Consider the following 11,238-nt stretch of genomic DNA (forward strand, 5'->3'; position numbering starts at 1 on the left):
GTAGAGGGAAGGAGAGGAGCGAGGGAGAGGGAAGGAGAAGGAAGGAGAGGAGCGAGGGAGAGGGAAGGAGGAGGAAGGAAAGGAGCAAGGGAGAGGGAAGGAGGAGGAAGGAGGGGAGCGAGGGAGAGGGAAGGAGAAGGAAGGAGAGGATTGAGGGAGCGGGAAGGAGAAGGAAGGAGAGGAGCGAGGGAGAGGGAAGGAGAAGGAAGGAGAGGAGAGAGGGACGGAGAAGGAAGGAGAGGAACGAGGTAGAGGGAAGGAGGATGAAGGAGAGGAGCGAGGGAGAGGGAAGGAGAAGGAAGGAGAGGAGCGAGGGAGAGGGAAGGAGAGGAGCGAGGGAGAGGGAAGGAGAAGGAGAAGGAAGGAGATGAGCGAGGGAGAGGGAAGGAAGAGGAAGGAGAGGAGCGAGGGAGAGGGAAGGAGAAGGAAGGAGAGGAGTGAGGGAGATGGAAGGAGAGGAGCGAGGGAGAGGGAAGGAGGAAGGAAGGAGAGGAGCGAGGGAGAGGGAAGGAAGAGGAAGGAGAGGAGCGAGGGAGAGGGAAGGAAGAGGAAGGAGAGGAGCGAGGGAGAGGGAAGGAGAAGGAAGGAGAGGAGTGAGGGAGAGGGAAGGAAGAGGAAGGAGAGGAGCGAGGGAGAGGGAAGGAAGAGGAAGGAGAGGAGAGAGGGAAGGAGGAGGAATGAGAGGAGCGAGGGAGTGGGAAGGAGAGGAGCGAGGGAGAGGGAAGGAGGAGGAAGGAGAGGAGTGAGGGAGAGGGAAGGAGAAGGAAGGAGAGGAGTGAGGGAGATGGAAGGAGAGGAGCGAGGGAGAGGGAAGGAGGAAGGAAGGAGAGGAGCGAGGGAGAGGGAAGGAGGAGGAAGGAGATGAGCGAGGGAGAGGGAAGGAAGAGGAAGGAGAGGAGCGAGGGAGAGGGAAGGAGAAGGAAGGAGAGGAGTGAGGGAGATGGAAGGAGAGGAGCGAGGGAGAGGGAAGGAGGAAGGAAGGAGAGGAGCGAGGGAGAGGGAAGGAGAAGGAAGGAGAGGAGCGAGGGAGAGCGAAGGAGGAGGAAGGAGAGGAGTGAGGGAGAGGGAAGGAGAATGAAGGAGAGGAGAGAGGGAAGGAGGAGGAATGAGAGGAGCGAGGGAGTGGGAAGGAGAGGAGCGAGGGAGAGGGAAGGAGGAGGAAGGAGAGGAGTGAGGGAGAGGGAAGGAGAGGAGCAAGGGAGAGGGAAGGAGGAGGAAGGAGAGGAGTGAGGGAGAGAGAAGGAAGGAGAGGAGCGAGGGAGAGGGAAGGAGAAGGAAGGAGAGGAGCGAGGGAGAGGGAAGGAGAAGGAAGGAGAGAAGCGAGGGAGAGGGAAGGAAGGAGAGGAGCGGGGGAGAGGGAAAGAGAGGAGCGAGAGAGAGGGAAGGAGGAGGAAGGAGAGGAGTGAGGGAGAGGGAAGGAAGGAGAGGAGCGAGGGAAAGGGAAGGAGAAGGAAGGAGAGGAGCGAGGGAGAGGGAAGGAGGAGAAAGGAGAGGAGCGAGGGAGAGGGAAGGAGGAGAAAGGAGAGGAGAGGAGAAGGAAGGAGAGGGGTGAGGGAGAGGGAAGGAAGGAGAGGAGCGAGGGAAAGGGAAGGAGGAGGAAGGGGAGGAGCGAGGGAGAGGGAAGGAGAAGGAAGGAGAGGAGCGAGGGAGAGGGAAGGAGGAGAAAGGAGAGGAGCGAGGGAGAGGGAAGGAGGAGAAAGGAGAGGAGCGAGGGAGAGGGAAGGAGAAGGAAGGAGAGGAGCGAGGGAGAGGGAAGGAAAGGAAGGAGAGGAGAGAGGGAGAGGGACGGAGGGAAGGAGAGGAGTGAGGGAGAGGGAAGGAGAAGGAAGGAGAGGAGCGAGGGAGAGGGAAGGAGGAGGAAGGAGAGGAGCGAGGGAGAGGGAAGGAGGAGGAAGGAGAGGAGCAGGAGGAGGAAGGAGAGGAGCGAGGGAGAGGGAAGGAGGAGAAAGGACAGGGATAGACTGACAAAATCAATAGAAGGACAGCATAGAAATGAGGTGTTTGAATTTGTTTGTTATGAGTATTCTTCTGTTCCATGTTCCATGGACGTACCCCCTTCTCACGTCTCTCTCTGCCCCCTCAGAGTGCTCCTGCACTGGGAAGGATGATAAGCAGAGGCCTGGTCCACGACCACAATACCTCCAGGTCTTCTAACAGACCCCCAGAGAGCAGCGCGTCCAGCTCCAGACAACGTTCTCGTCCCCTGGCCCGCAGCAGACCCCTGATCCGTTCCTCCCTACACTCCCCCTCACACCTCCACTACAGACGGAGAACCGTAAGACATGTTATGATTCTCTGTCAAACCCATCACGCACATACACGCACACACACACACGCACACACACCCACCCACACACCCACATACCCACACTCACACACACACACGCACACACACACACACACACACACACACACACACACACACACACACACACACACACACACACACACACACACACACACACACACACACACACACACACACACACACACACACACACACACACACACACACACACACACACACACACACACACACAGCCCCTCTAAGAACAACCTCCAGTACTTCTCCCCTGTGCAGCATAATCCTGTCTCAAATGGCAGCCTGTACCCTTTGTAGAGCCTTATGGGCCCTGGTCAAAAGGAGTGCACTTCATAGGGAATAAGGTGTCATTTAGGATGTACTCAATAAACCTGATAGACACTGAACCATCAGACTGGAAGAATATACTGTTTAATATAAATATTTATTACACTGGATCACACCCTGTGTGTGTGTGTGTGTGTGTGTGGGTGCGTGCGTGCGTGCGTGTGTGTGTGTGTGTGTGTGTGTGTGTGTGTGTGTGTGTGTGTGTGTGTGTGTGTGTGTGTGTGTGTGTGTGTGTGTGTGTGTGTGTGTGTGTGTGTGTGTGTGTGTGTGTGTGTGTGTGTGTGTGTGTGTGTGTGTGTGTGTGTGTGTGTGTGTGTGTGTGTGTGTGTGTGTGTGTGTGTGTGTGTGTGTGTGTGTGTGTGTAGTGTGTGTGTGTGTATATGTGTGTGTATATGTGTGTGTGTGTGTGTGACACTCATCGTCTCTCTGTCTCTGTCTCCTGTCAGGGTGAAAACAGGATGACCAGCCAATCAGAAGGTAAGATGACCTCTTTATCTGGTGTGTGTGTCAAACCTACAGTAGTTAACACCAGAATGTGTATTATAAGGCTATCAGGCTACATGCAGCTACAGTAGTTAACACCAGAATGTGTATTATAAGGTTATCAGGCTACATCCAGCTACAGTAGTTAACACCAGAATGTGTATTATAAGGTTATCAGGCTACACGCAGCTACAGTAGTTAACACCAGAATGTGTATTATAAGGCTATCAGGCTACATGCAGCTACAGTAGTTAACACCAGAATGTGTATTATAAGGTTATCAGGCTACATCCAGCTACAGTAGTTAACACCAGAATATGTATTATAAGGTTATCAGGCTACATGCAGCTACAGTAGTTAACATCTACACCAGAATGTGTATTATAAGGTTATCAGGCTACATGCAGCTACAGTAGTTAACACCAGAATGTGTATTATAAGGTTATCAGGCTACATCCAGCTACAGTAGTTAACACCAGAATGTTTATGATAAGGTTATCAGGCTACATCCAGCTACAGTAGTTAACATCTACACCAGAATGTGTATTATAAGGTTATCAGGCTACGTCCAGCTACAGTAGTTAACATCTACACCAGAATGTTTATGATAAGGTTATCAGGCTACGTCCAGCTACAGTAGTTAACACCAGAATGTGTATTATAAGGTTATCAGGCTACATCCAGCTACAGTAGTTAACACCAGAATGTTTATGATAAGGTTATCAGGCTACATCCAGCTACAGTAGTTAACACCAGAATGTTTATGATAAGGTTATCAGGCTACATCCAGCTACAGTAGTTAACACCAGAATGTTTATGATAAGGTTATCAGGCTACATCCAGCTACAGTAGTTAACATCTACACCAGAATGTGTGCTAAGATGTCTTCTGTCATTTTCACTCATCGATTCAAATTGAGCTCAATTGATTATCAATACATTGATTATTGTACTGTATATGGAGACAGGAAGAATGAACCTTGACCTTACGGTATTGGGATCAGAGCCCCAGTGCTGTGAAGAGACTTGGAAAAGGTTCATATGCTAATAATATGTTAATATCGCTGGCCGTTTACTAGGTACACTTATCTAGAACCGGGTCGGACCTCCCTTTGCCTACGCAACAGCCTGAATTCTTTGGGCGCTTGGTAATGTTGCTCAATTGGTATCAAGGGACCTAACGTGTGCCAGGAAATCATTCCCCAGACCATTATACCAACACCACCAGCCTGTACCATTAACACCAGGCAGGATGGGGCCAGACCATTATACCACCAGTCTGTACCATTAACACCAGGCAGGATGGGGCCAGACCATTACACCACCAGCCTCTACCATTAACACCAGGCAGGATGGGGCCAGACCATTATACCAACACCACCAGCCTCTACCATTAACACCAGGCAGGATGGGGCCAGACCATTATACCACCAGCCTGTACCATTAACACCAGGCAGGATGGGGCCAGACCATTATACCACCAGCCTGTACCATTAACACCAGGCAGGATGGGGCCAGACCATTATACCACCAGCCTGTACCATTAACACCAGGCAGGATGGGGCCAGACCATTATACCACCAGTCTGTACCATTAACACCAGGCAGGATGGGGCCAGACCATTATACCAACACCACCAGCCTGTACCATTAACACCAGGCAGGATGGGGCCAGACCATTATACCAACACCACCAGCCTGTACCATTAACACCAGGCAGGATGGGGCCAGACCATTATACCACCAGCCTGTACCATTAACACCAGGCAGGATGGGGCCAGACCATTATACCACCAGCCTGTACCATTAACACCAGGCAGGATGGGTCCAGACCATTATACCACCAGTCTGTACCATTAACACCAGGCAGGATGGGGCCAGACCATTATACCAACACCACCAGCCTCTACCATTAACACCAGGCAGGATGGGGCCAGACCATTATACCACCAGCCTGTACCATTAACACCAGGCAGGATGGGGCCAGACCATTATACCACCAGCCTCTACCATTAACACCAGGCAGGATGGGGCCAGACCATTATACCACCAGCCTGTACCATTAACACCAGGCAGGATGGGGCCAGACCATTATACCACCAGCCTGTACCATTAACACCAGGCAGGATGGGTCCAGACCATTATACCACCAGTCTGTACCATTAACACCAGGCAGGATGGGGCCAGACCATTATACCACCAGTCTGTACCATTAACACCAGTCAGGATGGGGCCAGACCATTATACCACCAGCCTGTACCATTAACACCAGGCAGGATGGGGCCAGACCATTATACCACCAGCCTGTACCATTAACACCAGGCAGGATGGGTCCAGACCATTAGACCACCAGTCTGTACCATTAACACCAGGCAGGATGGGGCCAGACCATTATACCACCAGCCTGTACCATTAACACCAGGCAGGATGGGGCCAGACCATTATACCACCAGCCTGTACCATTAACACCAGGCAGGATGGGTCCAGACCATTATACCACCAGCCTGTACCATTAACACCAGGCAGGATGGGGCCAGACCATTATACCACCAGCCAAATCAAATCAAATCAAATCAAATTGTATTTGTCACATACACATGGTTAGCAGATGTTAATGCGAGTGTAGCGAACTGCTTGTGCTTCTAGTTCCGACAATGCAGTGATAACCAACAAGTAATCTAACTAACAATTCCAAAACTACTGTCTTATACACAGTGTAAGGGGATAAGGAACATGTACATAAGGATATATGAATGAGTGATGGTACAGAGCAGCATACAGTAGATGGTATCGAGTACAGTATATACATATGAGATGAGTGTGTAGACAAGTAAACAAAGTGGCATAGTTAAAGTGGCTAGTGATACATGTGTTACATAAGGATGCAGTCGATGATGTAGAGTACAGTATATACATATGCATATGAGATGAATAATGTAGGGTAAGTAACATTATATAAGGTAGCATTGTTTAAAGTGGCTAGTGATATATTTACATCATTTCCCATCAATTCCCATTATTAAAATGGCTGGAGTTGGGTCAGTGTCAATGACAGTGTGTTGGCAGCAGCCACTCAGTGTTAGTGGTGGCTGTTTAACAGTCTGATGGCCTTGAGATAGAAGCTGTTTTTCAGTCTCTCGGTCCCAGCTTTGATGCACCTGTACTGACCTCGCCTTCTGGATGATAGCGGGGTGAACAGGCAGTGGTTCGGGTGGTTGATGTCCTTGATGATCTTTATGGCCTTCCTGTAACAAAGGGTGGTGTAGGTGTCCTGGAGGGCAGGTAGTTTGCCCCGGTGATGCGTTGTGCAGTCCTCACTACCCTCTGGAGAGCCTTACGGTTGAGGGCGGAGCAGTTGCCGTACCAGGCGGTGATACAGCCCGCCAGGATGCTCTCGATTGTGCATCTGTAGAAGTTTGTGAGTGCTTTTGGTGACAAGCCGAATTTCTTCAGCCTCCTGAGGTTGAATAGGCGCTGCTGCGCCTTCTTCACGACGCTGTCAGTGTGAGTGGACCAATTCAGTTTGTCTGTGATGTGTATGCCGAGGAACTTAAAACTAGCTACCCTCTCCACTACTGTTCCATCGATGTGGATAGGGGGTGTTCCCTCTGCTGTTTCCTGAAGTCCACAATCATCTCCTTAGTTTTGTTGACGTTGAGTGTGAGGTTATTTTCCTGACACCACACTCCGAGGGCCCTCACCTCCTCCCTGTAGGCCGTCTCGTCGTTGTTGGTAATCAAGCCTACCACTGTTGTGTCGTCCGCAAACTTGATGATTGAGTTGGAGGCGTGCGTGGCCACGCAGTCGTGGGTGAACAGGGAGTACAGGAGAGGGCTCAGAACGCACCCTTGTGGGGCCCCGTGTTGAGGATCAGCGGGGAGGAGATGTTGTTGCCTACCCTCACCACCTGGGGGCGGCCCGTCAGGAAGTCCAGTACCCAGTTGCACAGGGCGGGGTGGAGACCCAGGGTCTCGAGCTTGATGACGAGCTTGGAGGGTACTATGGTGTTGAATGCCGAGCTGTAGTCGATGAACAGCATTCTCACATAGGTATTCCTCTTGTCCAGGTGGGTTAGGGCAGTGTGCAGTGTGGTTCAGATTGCATCGTCTGTGGACCTATTTGGGCGGTAAGCAAATTGGAGTGGGTCTAGGGTGTCAGGTAGGGTGGAGGTGATATGGTCCTTGACTAGTCTCTCAAAGCACTTCATGATGACGGAAGTGAGTGCTACGGGGCGGTAGTCGTTTAGCTCAGTTACCTTAGCTTTCTTGGGAACAGGAACAATGGTGGCCCTCTTGAAGCATGTGGGAACAGCAGACTGGTATAGGGATTGATTGAATATGTCCGTAAACACACCGGCCAGCTGGTCTGCGCATGCTCTGAGGGCGCGGCTGGGGATGCCGTCTGGGCCTGCAGCCTTGCGAGGGTTAACACGTTTAAATGTCTTACTCACCTCGGCTGCAGTGAAGGAGAGACCGCATGTTTCCGTTGCAGGCCGTGTCAGTGGCACTGTATTGTCCTCAAAGCGGGCAAAAAAGTTATTTAGTCTGCCTGGGAGCAAGACATCCTGGTCCGTGACTGGGCTGGATTTCATCTTGTAGTCCATGATTGACTGTAGACCCTGCCACATGCCTCTTGTGTCTGAGCCATTGAATTGAGATTCCACTTTGTCTCTGTACTGACGCTTAGCTTGTTTAATAGCCTTACGGAGGGAATAGCTGCACTGTTTGTATTCAGTCATGTTGCCAGACACCTTGCCCTGATTAAAAGCAGTGGTTCGCGCTTTCAGTTTCACGCCTGTACCATTAACACCAGGCAGGATGGGTCCAGACCATTATACCACCAGCCTGTACCATTAACACCAGGCAGGATGGGGCCAGACCATTATACCACCAGCCTGTACCATTAACACCAGGCAGGATGGGGCCAGACCATTATACCACCAGCCTGTACCATTAACACCAGGCAGGATGGGGCCAGACCATTATACCACCAGCCTGTACCATTAACACCAGGCAGGATGGGGCCAGACCATTATACCACCAGCCTGTACCATTAACACCAGGCAGGATGGGGCCAGACCATTATACCACCAGCCTGTACCATTAACACCAGGCAGGATGGGGCCAGACCATTATACCACCAGCCTGTACCATTAACACCAGGCAGGATGGGGCCAGACCATTATACCACCAGCCTGTACCATTAACACCAGGCAGGATGGGGCCAGACCATTATACCACCAGTCTGTACCATTAACACCAGGCAGGATGGGGCCAGACCATTATACCACCAGTCTGTACCATTAACACCAGGCAGGATGGGGCCAGACCATTATACCACCAGTCTGTACCATTAACACCAGGCAGGATGGGGCCAGACCATTATACCACCAGTCTGTACCATTAACACCAGGCAGGATGGGGCCAGACCATTATACCACCAGTCTGTACCATTAACACCAGGCAGGATGGGGCCAGACCATTATACCACCAGCCTGTACCATTAACACCAGGCAGGATGGGGCCAGACCATTATACCACCAGCCTGTACCATTAACACCAGGCAGGATGGGGCCAGACCATTATACCACCAGTCTGTACCATTAACACCAGGCAGGATGGGGCCAGACCATTATACCACCAGCCTGTACCATTAACACCAGGCAGGATGGGGCCAGACCATTATACCACCAGCCTGTACCATTAACACCAGGCAGGATGGGGCCAGACCATTATACCACCAGCCTGTACCATTAACACCAGGCAGGATGGGGCCAGACCATTATACCACCAGCCTGTACCATTAACACCAGGCAGGATGGGGCCAGACCATTATACCACCAGCCTGTACCATTAACACCAGGCAGGATGGGGCCAGACCATTATACCACCAGTCTGTACCATTAACACCAGGCAGGATGGGGCCAGACCATTATACCACCAGTCTGTACCATTAACACCAGGCAGGATGGGTCCAGACCATTATACCACCAGCCTGTACCATTAACACCAGGCAGGATGGGTCCAGACCATTATACCACCAGCCTCTACCATTAACACCAGGCAGGATGTGTCCATGGACTCACGCTGTTTACACCAAATCCTGACTCTGTCATCAGCACGACGCAACAGGAACCAGGATCCATTGGACCAGGTGATGTTTTTCCACTCCGCAAATTGTTGGTGAACACGTGCCCTAGTGGAGCAGCTTCTTTCTGTTGTTTTAAGCTGAATGGAGAGGAACCCGGTGAGGTCGCTCCGTTCGCGATAAACCCTAGACAATGTTGTGTGTGAAAAGCCCAGGAGGAGGGGCTGACACTGACGATCACACCACACTCAAGGTCGCTTAGGTCACTCGTTTTGTCCGTTCTAACGTTCAATCGAACGGTAACTGAATGTCTCGATGCCCGTCTGCCTGCTTTATATAACAAGCCACGGTCACGTGACTCACTGACTGTAGGAGCGAACCATTTTGGTGAACGGGGGTGGTGTACCTAATAAACTGGCCAGTGTATAGCTTATAGCTTTATTAGCTTTATTCAGATCCCGGACGCCGATCCAAAGACACATGGAGAAGGATAGCCTGTTTCCTATGTAGGAGTTGGCATAACAGCACAAACCGATCAGAGACCAGGCTAGGATAAAAGAGCATCTTTCTAAGATGAATGAGCCTTTGGCTGTTGTTGTTACACCTTGGAATGTGTCCTTTCTGATTGACAGACACAGGCGTCATGGCGACCACAGGGAGTTATCGTGGCGACAGGGTGACATTCTGTGTGTTTTACTCGGGCCAATGTGTTTACGTGTTTGCGTGTGTGTGTGTGTGTGTGTGTGTGTGTGTGTGTGTGTGTGTGTGTGTGTGTGTGCGTGCGTGCGTGCGTGTGTGTAGTGTGTGTGTGTGTGTGGCACCACTAGACCCAGGTCACGTTACTGTCACTGATAGTCCAGCAGGAAGAGGTGCAGTTTGGGTAATGACCCTCCAGAGGCTGCTGGGAGGTCAGGGGTGATGACACTATCAACCTCACAGGAGGGTGTGTGTATATGTGTGTGTTTGTCTTTGCCTGCCGTGTGTCTCTCTCTCTCTCTCTCTCTCTCTCTCTCTCTCTCTCTCTCTCTCTCTCTCTCTCTCTCTCTCTCTCTCTCTCTCTCTCTCTGTCCCCTCCATCTCTCTCTCTCTCTCTCTGTCTGTCTCTTTGTCTCTCTCTCTCTATGTCCCCCCATCTCTCTCTCTCTCTCTCTCTCTCTCTCTCTCTCTCTCTCTCTCTCTCTCTCTCTCTCTCTCTCTCTCTCTCTCTCTCTCTCTCTCTCTCTCTCTCTCTCTCTCTCTCTCTCTCTCTCTCTATGTCCACCAATCTCTGACCACACAGTGGTTCTCTCTGACCACACAGTGGTTCTCTCTGACCACACAGTGGTTCTCTCTGACCACTCACAGTGGTGACCTGACCACACACAGCTTCGCCTGCCCGCTCCTTACTATAGGACCATGTGACATAAAGACAGACAGAGGCCCATTCCGAAACACTCGTGTCTCAAACCCCTTTTTTCAAAACCCCACAAAACAAATCATTCTGAATCTGTGTCATTCTAGCTGTACTAGTGGGCCTTGTGAGGATATGGGAAGTGGGAGAGAGTCTGGTTGTCCATACAGGTGTCCACCGACTCTTTTTTCCATCGCCTCAGGTCTAGCTGAAGGTGGTGTGTGCTTGTGCGCGCGTGTGTTTGTGTGCGTGCATGCGTGTGTGTGTGACATTCTCTTGTGCAGTGAACTTGTGCTGAGTGTTGAATTCAATGACATTCTCTTGTAGTTTCAGTGAACTACTGTAGCAAGGCTGAGTGTTGAATTCAATGACATTCTCTTGTGTGTGTGTGTGTGTGTGTGTGTGTGTGTGTGTGTGTGTGTGTGTGTGTGTGTGTGTGTGTGTGTGTGTGTGTGTGTGTGCAGAGTTGACACCATAGGTGTCTTTTCTGGGGCCTGGAGTTTTCCCTGAATCTCATTTACCTTTATTGGTCAGGTCCAACTCTGGGTCCTATTCGTAGGCTATGACAAAATAGTATTATTATGGATGTCTTCCCTTTTACATCTGTGTTATGACTGTGGGGCTGGAGGT

The 11,238-nt window shown here is 51.0% G+C and overlaps 1 protein-coding gene across 1 annotated transcript in view; it reads left to right on the forward strand.

The window, feature by feature from the left end:
* LOC124006907 overlaps nucleotides 1–9,898 on the forward strand; it is a 27,212-nt gene extending 17,314 nt beyond the window's left edge. Inside the window, exons 4-5 of the mRNA XM_046317096.1 lie at nucleotides 2,084–2,275; nucleotides 9,851–9,898. Of these exons, the coding sequence (XP_046173052.1) occupies nucleotides 2,084–2,275; nucleotides 9,851–9,898 (240 nt within the window). The remainder of the gene's footprint in view (nucleotides 1–2,083; nucleotides 2,276–9,850) is intronic.
* The last annotated feature ends 1,340 nt before the right edge of the window (nucleotides 9,899–11,238 follow it).

Source organism: Oncorhynchus gorbuscha, linkage group LG20 (genome assembly GCF_021184085.1).
Source record: "Oncorhynchus gorbuscha isolate QuinsamMale2020 ecotype Even-year linkage group LG20, OgorEven_v1.0, whole genome shotgun sequence".
NCBI classification, from domain to species: Eukaryota; Metazoa; Chordata; class Actinopteri; order Salmoniformes; family Salmonidae; genus Oncorhynchus; species Oncorhynchus gorbuscha.